The 11,310-nt window shown below is 41.5% G+C and overlaps 1 protein-coding gene across 2 annotated transcripts in view; it reads right to left on the reverse strand.

Moving 5' to 3' along the window:
- The window catches only part of AHCYL1 (adenosylhomocysteinase like 1), a 72,380-nt gene extending 62,243 nt beyond the window's left edge, over window positions 1-10,137 (reverse strand). For both annotated transcript variants that reach the window (XM_054980164.1, XM_054980166.1), the window contains exon 1: window positions 9,930-10,137. In XM_054980164.1, coding sequence (XP_054836139.1) covers window positions 9,930-10,040 — 111 coding nt within the window. In that variant the 5' untranslated portion in view covers window positions 10,041-10,137. The remainder of the gene's footprint in view (window positions 1-9,929) is intronic.
- Window positions 10,138-11,310: the final 1,173 nt, after the last annotated feature.

Consider the following 11,310-nt stretch of genomic DNA (forward strand, 5'->3'; position numbering starts at 1 on the left):
CATTAAGGAATGCTTATAGCCATGATAGAAATATAATTGCCCAAAAGGGAGAAGTGGAGGCTGTTTCTCCCGGGCCTAACGTGGAAAAATCTTGTATGATGTATTTCTTCATTATTAAAACTTCTCAAATCAGCATTTCTTAAAGTGTTGCAGACAATTCACAATGTTGCAACCCTTAAATCAAAGACTAATATTTTTGATGGCAGCAAGGCAACAACCGCTGATTGGATTATTAAACAAGCAACCATTTCAGAAAGATGCTGGGAAAACTGTTTTCAAACAACACTGCACTGAATTTGAGGACTAATTTTTGCTGAGAAAGTTAAGACACACAGATGTACAAAAGAGCTTTTCTACCATTATTCCTCCATTTTATTGCTGCTGCGTAGTAGGATTGAGGTGACAAGGAACTCACCAGCATGCCTAAACAACTTCTGTCTTGTCATTTTTAATGTTTACAAACAGCTGTAAGATTTTAGACTGGGTTTAGGCCTAGCTGCAAAAAAGTTATGAATGGCAAGTTGGATACAATGTGGTTGAGGGTATGTATCTAAATGCACACCTGAATGCAAATGTAATCCTCTGCACTATATGATTTAAACTGAATGCATATTCTTTCTCTCCACTCTGAATACCAAAACAATTGTGAACCATTTTGCACTTATATATAAGGAAAATAACATCAAAAAGAAAGGGACTTGAGGAATGTAAATTTTAGTTTACTGCTACTTTCAAATATTACAACATACAGATAGTGTTCAGGTATTCAGATCATCAGAGCAATATATTACTCGTAGGTCACAGTGGCAAGGTCTTTCTACCTTGTAACTTCCTTTGTAACTGCTAATCCTGTTCTAGTTACCTACACAGAGAATTTACACTTGACTCATTCACACCCAACCTCTTTCTCAACCACTCCTTATCTTCCTTCTCTGTAAGTAGAACTCCCAGTTTGACTTCCCTCTGCACATCTGAGGACTGTGACTCATGAAAGCTCATGGTGAAATAAATGTTGCTGGTCTTATAAGATGCCACAAGACTTGCTTTGTTTTCTGTAACAAAGCAACACAGCAATACCTTTGCAAAGGTCTTTCTACAACAGCCCCTGACTTCTCTTCCTTTTCATCTGACCCAAACTCTTATATTCTGTTTCAAGCTAATGATTATTTGCATGTATGTATATGTATGTGTGTGTAAATACAAATGTTCAAGGAACAAATTAACATGTAAAAAAACTGAGCTTACTCAGTCCACATGTGCCTTTTGTTTTTTGAAATCCATGAAACTCAAAATAAAACTTGGAAGGCATTTATGATTTTCCAGACCCTGATTACAACTGGAGAAAGAAACCTGTGAGATGCTGGCATTATCAAAAATATATGACCTATGGGATGGATCAGGATATAGATCTAATAAATTATAGCAAATTTTCTTTAAAATTCTATTTCTTTCTTTAAAAGGGTATTCTTCTACAATTTCAAAATTTCTAGAAATTCTCCATTTTTAGAAGTTCATAGTATTTTTCAAACTTCAAGAGGCCAGAGAGATCTCTTAAACCTTGTTCTCATGGCAAAACTACACATCATATCTAGCACATGAACACCATGGGAACTTGCAGCAGGACACCAGCAAGTTGCCAATAGGAATTTGATTCAGAAATGCTGCAGGGGCCTGTTTTGGGTTGGGACTATGGTAAGAGAGGAGAAGGGGCTCCTGCTTTACCCATGTGCCGTTTCTCTGGCCCAAAATGGCCCTCAATATGCAGATGATACTCAGCTCTATATCTTGGTATCCAAATCCCCTGGTGATGCAGTAGAGGTACTAAAACAGCTGTTGTCAACTGGATGAAAGCAAATAAATTGAAATTGAACCCAGACAAGCTGGAAGTGATATCAGTTGGAAAAGCAGAGATCTTGAATGACACTGTGCTTGGCTGGCTCATTTAAGAGCCTAGGGCTTAATACTTGTCCCAACATTACTGCTAGAGATTCAAGCAAATAAATGCAGTTGCAAAAAAGGCCTTCCCCCAAATCAGACTAGCCTGGAAGATGGCTCCCTACCTTGGCACAACCAATCTGGCCACCTGGATTCATGCCACAGTAACATAAGAGACTAGACTTCAGTAAAACCCTCCACATAGGTCCCCCCTCAAAGCTGACTTGGAGACTTCAGCTGGTGCAGAATGCTGCAGCTCATTTACTCTCAAGAGCTAGACAGTTGTATACATACCACTCCCAATTTTACAGTCACTCCACTGGCTTCCCACCAGCTATCACATTCAAACCCCTGTGGGCCCAAGGTGCTATGTAGGGTGCAAAATGAGCTGCCTTGTTTATGTTTAAACACTGTATTTTACAGTTGCTACCAATGTTTTAAATTGTTTTTAAATTTCTGATGTAAATCCACTCTGAGCCCACTTGAGGGGAGAGCAGGCTATAAATTAAATTAATAAATAATAAATAATATTTCACTTGCACTGTGTAATCCACCTTGGATTTCAGTGAGAAAGGCAGACAATAAATAATAAAATAACAGTAAGAAATGAGTGCCCTACTCTCAAAAGTCTGTTGTTATTATTCCCACAATACAGCTGGGGAGCTGGGCCTGAGAGGAGTGGCTTATCCAAGGCTGTCTGCTGAGCTCATGGCAGTAGCAGGATTCGAACCAGCAGAGTGCTGATTCACATTCCAACCACTTAACCACTATGGGGCAACAGCATAGTTGTGAGAATAAAATGAAGGAAAAGAGAATGATATATGCTGCTTTTTGTCCCCGTTGGGGAGAAAGATGGGATATAAATGAAGTAAATAAATGAGCATTCAGTGCATGCGCAGCATTCTTGATGTGGCAAATAATGCCACTTTAGGGAGTAGCGACATTTCAGATCAGGAAAATGGCATGGGGATCATGCCATTCTTCCCCTTTTAGAAGCATAAAAGTCAATCTGGAGGTTCACCTGAGCCAAGCCTCACAAGACACAACAATTGGTTCTCTTGTCCAGATATTACAGGATGGCAAAAAGAGTTGGGAGGCTCAGGCAAAGGATATGAGAGAGAATTGTTTTAACAGTTCCTTCTATGAATCCTGAAGAGCAGAGCAGCACTCAAGCTTCATTTTATCAACAGCAGCTATTATCCTTGCCAGAAGACTGTGCAAGAGTAAATAGGTCTGTTTCCTCCATACTAACTCAATCTGCAGAGTGGAAGGGACGACAGCTACTGGTGACAATGCGAAGATGTTATGTGGCTCCTTTCTACTTCAAGTGCCTCTAGATGAGTTGATTGCCTTCAGCAAGGAGTAAGGGAGAGATTGAAACAGTGGCTTGTGCCAACTAAACCAACCCATCTGATTATTGGTAAAAAGCAGCAGAATAATATCTGAGTTGTATATGCGTCCAAATTTCATAGCTACAAGACAATAAGCAAAATCATTCCATCAACATTACTTACATGAAATGAGTCATTTAAAGGCTATCAGTTCTATGCATAAATAATGAGGATTCTGATAACTGCTCTCCTACAAATTTGTTATTTTTTTAAAAAAAACTGAAACCTAAAGCTCCAAAATAAAACATTTGGATTTTCCTTTACAAGTTACAGGGTATTTTTAAAAAAACAAAAAGAATGACAGAATGCAATCCTCAGTCCACACAGCTGCAGGAAGTAGAACGCAAGAGAATTAGCTTGATTGAGTGAAAAGAAGGTCATGCTTTATTATGTATACAGTCACTCAATCCAACTTTAATAAGAATTGGCAATATGCTCTTATTTGGAGCTTGCCTAAATTCAAATTAATCTTCACCCTGTGGGGCCAGAAAAGAATGTGAAAAATTCTGACCAGAATTCTTTTGAGTGTGAGAAGAACAGCTGAAGGTGAAAACGTCTGCAACACACAGGTTCAAGTTACACAAGATATTTTTCAATAAAAGAGAAAAGGGGCACTATCACTGATTTGCTCTTCTCCAATATGCCTAAAGACATGAGCCATGCATTTCAGCTTATCTCCAATTTTAACAGCAGAACGCTGTTTTCTAGTTCAGATATCCATGAGTCAAACTGCCACATATACTGCTAATGTTAGGAAAACAATGATACCAGATGTTTAGTTGAAGGCAGCTCACCTGCAAGAAGTACAAGCACATTCAGCTCCTCCCTAACCTCAAGGATTCTCAATTTGTATTGCCATACTTCCAGTCTGATTTATCAGAACACCTTGTCCTTAGCCAGCTAAATCATTTTCTGTTACAAACCAGAAAGGAGCAGATTCTACAGCGGCAGTAAAGCTGTTACCAAGGCCACAGTATTGATCAGAGCATAAAATAGAGTTCAACTAGCTTGGTAAGATAGGACAAAGCAATCCCTGAACCCTCAGGAACTCTGACTAGGCCAAAGGAAAGACTCCTTTTAAAGACTTTGATGGGATTTAAAAGCGGGTTGTTTGGCTGTTGCTTGTTGCATGATTAAAGGTTAACTTCGTGATGTTATTCCTTCAAGTAGTTTCCCATCATGCCACCTTCAGGGATGGCTTTGTCATTCTGGAAAAACACACTGAACTGCACTCTAGGGAAAAAGCAACCAAACTGTACAAGAACATTTAAAGCAATTTCTGACTTAAGTCATTCACAATGACAACTCAATTTACAAAGGAAAGGACAGTCAAAGATTGCAAGTTCAGTGCTGGTAACGTCATTAGGAAACTATGAACTAGTGAATACCAAATGGAAACTAGTACTTCTATCATGTGACATTCGATGTCTCAGGTAGATATTTACCACATTACAAAGTCCCGCAGAAATCTGCAGATCAAAGAATGCAAGTCTAACTCCTTGAAAATTTCATCCAATGGCAGCCTTGGCAAGTTCACATAAATTGCTTACTCATGGGTTTTTCCTATTCTTCTTGTTCATACATTTTTATCTATAATTAGTGGCATATTAATGGCCCATGTGCGGGGGCGGGGGGAATACTTTGACATGTTACACAAGTGTGCTATATATGTAGACGGTATAGCAAAGCCAATATAAGCAACCTCAGTAATAAGGCAGTATTTTGAGCACTTTATCCAATATTGTCATGTCACATTTTAGTTCTTGATTCAGCCAGTGATTATACAGGAACAGATTTTGGTATACACAAACAGGAGTACCAGAATGATAGAATATTGCTGCACAGTTCAGATGCTCATAGGCAGCTCAAACTACACTCAAAATAAAGTAGAAACTGAGAGAGAAGGTCTAAAAAGACTGGATCCCACCACAGAGAACAAAGGAAGCACTAAAACTCATTTCAAAATGCACATCACTCTTTCATTTGTGAGCAAGTTTTAAAATCCACAGCTATTTTTTGCCTCCCAAGTACAGCTTTACAAGAGTTCATATCTACCACAACTAATTTCCCATTGTTTTATCGGGATGTAAAAACAGCAGTTATGCAAACTATAATATTTATACTGATCTTCACTTCATCAACAACTGGGACAACGATAATGAGACTCTTGGGAAACCTGTCAGGTTGTTCCATAGGACCAGGCTTAATAAATGCAGAATGACCCCCTCCCTATCAGTATTTTTTAAATACCAAATAAAAGCTATTATCAACCTTAGTGCATAGAAAAATCTACACTTATTTAGACTTCTATGCGTAAAAAAACTTGGAATAAGACAGAGTTGTTCCGCCAGGCTCATAGCTTAGGTTGGGCCTCTACTGGCCGGAGGATGCAACATCAACGCCCCTCCCTGTGAAAGTTGCCCACCACTGTTTGTTTTTCAGCTGCTGTTGCTGTGCTGCTATATCCAGTTGTATTGCTGTATCGTTGGTTATTAGTTGCTACCAGGCAAAAGAAGTTGTATTATTGCCACCAGGCAAAAGAATACTGCTATTTTAATATGTTTTAATGTTTTAATATGGAATGTTTTAAAATGATTTGAAGGTTGTTATCTGCCCTGAGCCTGCTTACAGGGAGGGCAGAATACAAATATGAAATAAATAAATAAATAAAAATCTATTTACCGACCCTCATCCTGAACTCCTTTGCTTACCTAATGAGGAGGTGCACCGCCAGGAATCAATCCTGAATGTGTGTATGGAAACATTACAAAATGTAATGTAGGGGAGAAAATAGAATATGCAAGAACTAATAAAACTTAATGGAAGTGAATATATTACTTGCTGGAAAGGCAGAAAAAGTAATGGTTAGAGAACAGGATTAAAACTCTTACATACATTTTTACATATTGCCATTGAAGAAGATTCTATAGTGTAGGAGTATACGACGCTGCTCTCTGATGTAAAGACTTAATTCCACGTTTTTTAAAAAACCCAGGTACAATCTATTTTTAAAATTACACATTTTTAGAAGAGTTACTCTTCTCTTCCATACCACCACCACCCCAATATTTTTCCCTCTTGCTAAATACCATAGCATTGTAAAACAGGCAGCCATGTTTTGGGGGGAAAGAAGGTTAAACTTTTATAAAGAGGTTGGCTATGATGGAAGTATGAGCCAGGAGGAGACCTATGAATCTCCTACAAGTATTAGAAGAAAGGTCCCACAGGGAGACAAGAAATATACATTAAGGAAAGGTGCAGGAATTAAACTAAACAGATGTAATAATATACATGGACATGTCAGAGAAAAATAATCCTAAATTTTGTATGAAGTACAAGAGCAAAATATGCCCTGGTCATTTCAGTCTCCACTTTCTATGGAGGATGCCCTCCAGTATTCCATAAACCAAAGCACTGGATAGCTGCTCAATGGCTAAGAAGCCAGTAAGTTCAGAGGAATTTGACAAACTATGTTACAAGATATCCTGCAAAATACATTTCCTCATCTGATCCCCCTCCCATCCCAGATAAGGGCATAAAAGAAGGAATGTATTTCAGTTCTTTTTTTTAAAACAGTGGTTGAAGTCTTACTTTGTGTACATCCAAAACAATTTGATGCTTAAATATTCCTTAAAAAACAGTATTTTCCCAATAGCCACAATTAAGGCATTAACAGAGAACCTGGTGTATACTAGCAACTAGAAATTGTCTTGGGCAGCCAGCCAAAAGCCCTGATTCCTCAGCAGCATTTCTAGACCACCAAATTGATAAGCTGAGTTAGCTCTCTTCAATTAACGAGCCATTCCAAAATCTAGGAAATTTAGATTAAAATTTAGGTTAAAAATTTGTAAGGGCATTGTGGGCCATAAAATACAAATTGCAAACTTGTGCAGCCTCAATTTGTGACTGGGTCATAAAGGGGGGGGGGTCCATTTTATTCTATTCCATTTTCATGATTTGAAAACAGCTTCCTTAGCTCTATTAGCATTTTGAAGGCAAAAGAGGAATATCGTGTTCGGGGTGGGTGGGTGTTGTTTTTTATTTACCTTTGTTTTTTCATGTTTTTCTTGAGACAGAGAGAGATGTGAAGTGCTCTACTCGGGAGCCTGCATTTGAGGAACGTACAGTAGATCTTTGTCCCAAGAAGAAAGTGCTTTATGCAAAACTGCTAAATGTTATTCCACCAGTTGCCCTTGCCTGAATAGCCCAGGCAAACCCAGTCTCATTAGATCCTGAAAGCTAAGCAGAGTTGGTCTTGGTTAGTAACTGGAGACCTCTAAGAAAGTCCAGGGTTGCAGAGGTAGGCAATGGCAAACCACTTCTGTTAATCTCTTGCCTTGAAAACCCCAGCAGGGGTCAACATAAGTCAACTATGACTTGACAGCACTTTCTACCACCAAAGAAGCATTTTTGCTAATGCTCAGAGACCATTATGACTTGAAGTGTTCTTCAACTGGGCCTTAGCAGCAAGGAAATCCTGACTTAAGTTCTAACCAATTCTGCTTCAAATTAAAGAGGAGATGGAAGGAACAAGGTGTACCAGTTCACCTAAAAAGTCCTGCACAGTTTTGGTTTAAACAGGTGTCAATCTAGGGAAAATAAAATCTGTCTTCTTTCAAATCAAATCTCTGACAGGCAACTGTTCCTATAACCTGAGGGCCAAACTTGACATTACAGAGGCCATTGGTCCACCATGGCCACAAACACTATTTTAAAGAAGAATTTAGCTATTTAAAAATGCTGCAAGGGCCTGACCATGACTGAGCCCATGGCATGGTGACACCATGCAATCTTGTTCCCCACCACCATCACCTTTGTAAGTGCTAAAACAGTCCTCCATGGCTGTTTCAACACTTGAAAAGGCACAGAGGGAGGGAACAAGATCAAGATCAGACCATCATGGTAATTTTTAAATGGCTAAATTCTCTTCTAAAATGGTGCAGTGGCCATGGGTTGGACCTGCGGCCACCATAACATCAAGTTTGGCTCTGAGAGAGTAAATATATACTACAGCTCAAGAGCCGAGCAGATGTTCTAACACTGAGCCCCAGGCCCTCCCTAATCATGTTGGGGGGAAAGTGAGATAACAGGACTGAGTTACTGAAAAGGGATCGCATCCTTTTTAATGAATCAAATGAAGAGCCATCTCTGAACTAACCACACAACTCATGCCAGAATAATCTCCTTGCTTGCAACCTGCTCCAGTTTAGAAAAGTCATATGGGAAACTTTCTGTATGATGCAGTCACCACACTCAAAGGAGATATGGTGGGATAGAAATGGCATCAGAAAATCTGGAAAACTGTACTAATGAGAAAACTAATTTATAATGCAAAATCTAAGGATGTGTTTAGTAACACAGTCAATCAGTATGTGGATAAATAGTCTATATGTTTCATATTCTAGAACAGTACAGTCCAAAATAGAGCTTAGCCTTATGAATCATTTGATGACTAGATATAATTGGGGGGGGGGGATATCATATTTTCTTTTATTACATATATTTTCAAAATTGTTTATTCTGTTTAGGAGGATGGGAGTGTCATGAAATGCAAACAGACAACAATAGGGTGTCGTAAAGCCAAAACAACTGGGAAATAATCCCGCTAAGATATGTGAGAGGACCTCTGGGGGCAACAGCTTGCTGCTCCCTCTCTTACATTGGGCATATCTAGAATGCTTACTGAATATTAAGGCATTTATACTTTCATAAGTATACTCAACCACACATGTGTTATGCACAACATGCTTTATGTTCAAGTACTAAAGTAATTTTAGATTAGCTAGGAAAAGTGCTCATGTTCCAGTCTTTCCTAATGTACAGTTGTGCTTTTCTTTCTGATCTCACTCCCATCAAAATTCCTGAAGTTTTACATCTGCCCCAAACCAAAAGGTGCAAAGTGTGGACAGGAAAGCCAAGTAACTCTTTCCTGAGGGGGCCCCCGACTGACAGCCTGTGCTACAAATCACCTAACTCTGCATGCTGGTCCCGCACTGATCCTAGCTATCAAATAAGGATGACGACCTACCATCATAGCTCAGCACCAGCAGCATGGGGCTCAGGCACCATGACCAGATACAACCAGTGCCCTCAACCGCTACTACAGAGCGGTGGGGAAGGAGAACGCCAGGCCAGCCAGTTGCAGAACACCGCCCGGGGCGGCCCTCCCAAGGAACACTTTCCCAAAGGGCCTTCCCTTTCAACGCTCTCGCTGCCAGCAAAGCAAAATGCCCGGCTGGCTACAGAGCCTTTCCACGCTTCACCTCCGTGCAACTTTTTACTCCTGTTCGTTTCCCCCGAACTCCACCTCAAGGGGTCACGTCCACAAGGCTTAAGCCCCGGGATATGCCTTCAAGTGTCAGGTCTCAGAGCTGGGGCATAAGAAATGCGCAGCGTTCCCCGAGGCATGTGCAGAGCGCCAGTCCCCAGCCACAAGCGACCTCGATGCCAAGGGGCCAAGAAGAAAAGCTCACCAGCCATAGGCATGACTTCAGGGGCAACTCAGCCCCTGCACCTCGCCCCACTTCAGATACTGAGCCCGTCTCGGCCCGTCCCACCCCATCCCGTCCCACACAGCGGGCGAGGACGCCGGCCGGCCCGCACCTTCTTGGGCGCCTTGCTAAGGGTGGACATGAAGGAGTATTTCTCGGCGTCCTCCATCTCCTTCGCTTGCTTCAGCTCGTCTCCGACAGCCGCATCCGGCACAGAGGACATCGTGGGGGAGTCGCAAAGGACAGGCCGCTGAGGCAAGAGAGCTGCCGCTGCTGCCTTCTACCGCCGTTCCTCCTCGCCGGCTCCGCGACCGCCAAGACTGCAGCCGCCGCGCTCCGATGGGGGGCGAGGCCAGGCACCATGACGTCACCGCGCACCCCCACACGCCCCTGGCACGCAGGAGCCGGGCGCTAGACGCCACACGCAAGGTCCTGGCGGCGACAGCATCACGCGCAGCCTCAGTGAGGGGGCCGCAGTGTTACTGAGGAAACGACGGTCAGACAGAAAGGCTCGGGCGGGCGCGATCGCGATCGTTATAACGGGCGGTGAGGCTGCAGGGCTTCGTTTGAGGCCACTCTGAAGGCCGGTCTGCCCGCGCAGCGAAATTAGGTGGTAGAAGAGACAGACTGCTTGTAAGTGTTGTCCTGTGAATACTCCGCCATGTTTTCACTTTGGCAACTTTGAAAAATGTCATCTCCGACCTTCAGGCTAAAATGGTGCATTCCAATCTACCACCTCAGAGCGCTTCACCTCCTCATTTCCACCTCTGAATATGTAGAATAGTCTAAGGCTCGAGTGTGATGTGAAGCAACAATGTCGTTCCTGAACATCAAAAAGAGTCCAGTAGCACCTTTAAGACTAACCAATTTTATTGTAGCATAAGCTTTCGAGAATCAAGTTCTCTTCGTCAGATGCATCTGACGAAGAGAACTTGATTCTCGAAAGCTTATGCTACAATAAAATTGGTTAGTCTTAAAGGTGCTACTGGACTCTTTTTGATTTTGCTACCACAGACTAACACGGCTAACTCCTCTGCATCTATGTTCCTGAACATGGCACGTATTGAGCGCTTAGCCAGGGTTGACGCCTAAACCAGGGCTTCAAGGTCACAGACCAGGATTTCAGGCAACCTTGACCTCCCCCGGCCCTTTATCTTGATATTGGTTGTACTGTTTTTAGAAACTGAGCATCTCCAGAACCTTCCTTAGGAGATGGAGGGGTAGAAATGTATGAAATAAATAACAGTTTTAGTTTAAAAGTTAGGCAGAGCTCAAACAAGAGGTGCTAGAGCTGAAATCTCCAGCAGATAATACAATTCAGTTGAGTCCATTGAAGGAAAAATATGAAACTAAGAGGGGTTAAGGAAGGAGCAGGGGAACAATTGTATAGTTTTTTGGAGGAAACATTTTCATCTATTTGAGGCTCAAACTTTACTGAGAATATTTTCATTGAGCATGCTCAATGTGTAAACTCTAAATTTGCAAGCCAGCCA

The sequence above is a fragment of the Eublepharis macularius genome, chromosome 5 (assembly GCF_028583425.1).
Source record: "Eublepharis macularius isolate TG4126 chromosome 5, MPM_Emac_v1.0, whole genome shotgun sequence".
In the NCBI taxonomy this organism is placed as follows: Eukaryota; Metazoa; Chordata; class Lepidosauria; order Squamata; family Eublepharidae; genus Eublepharis; species Eublepharis macularius.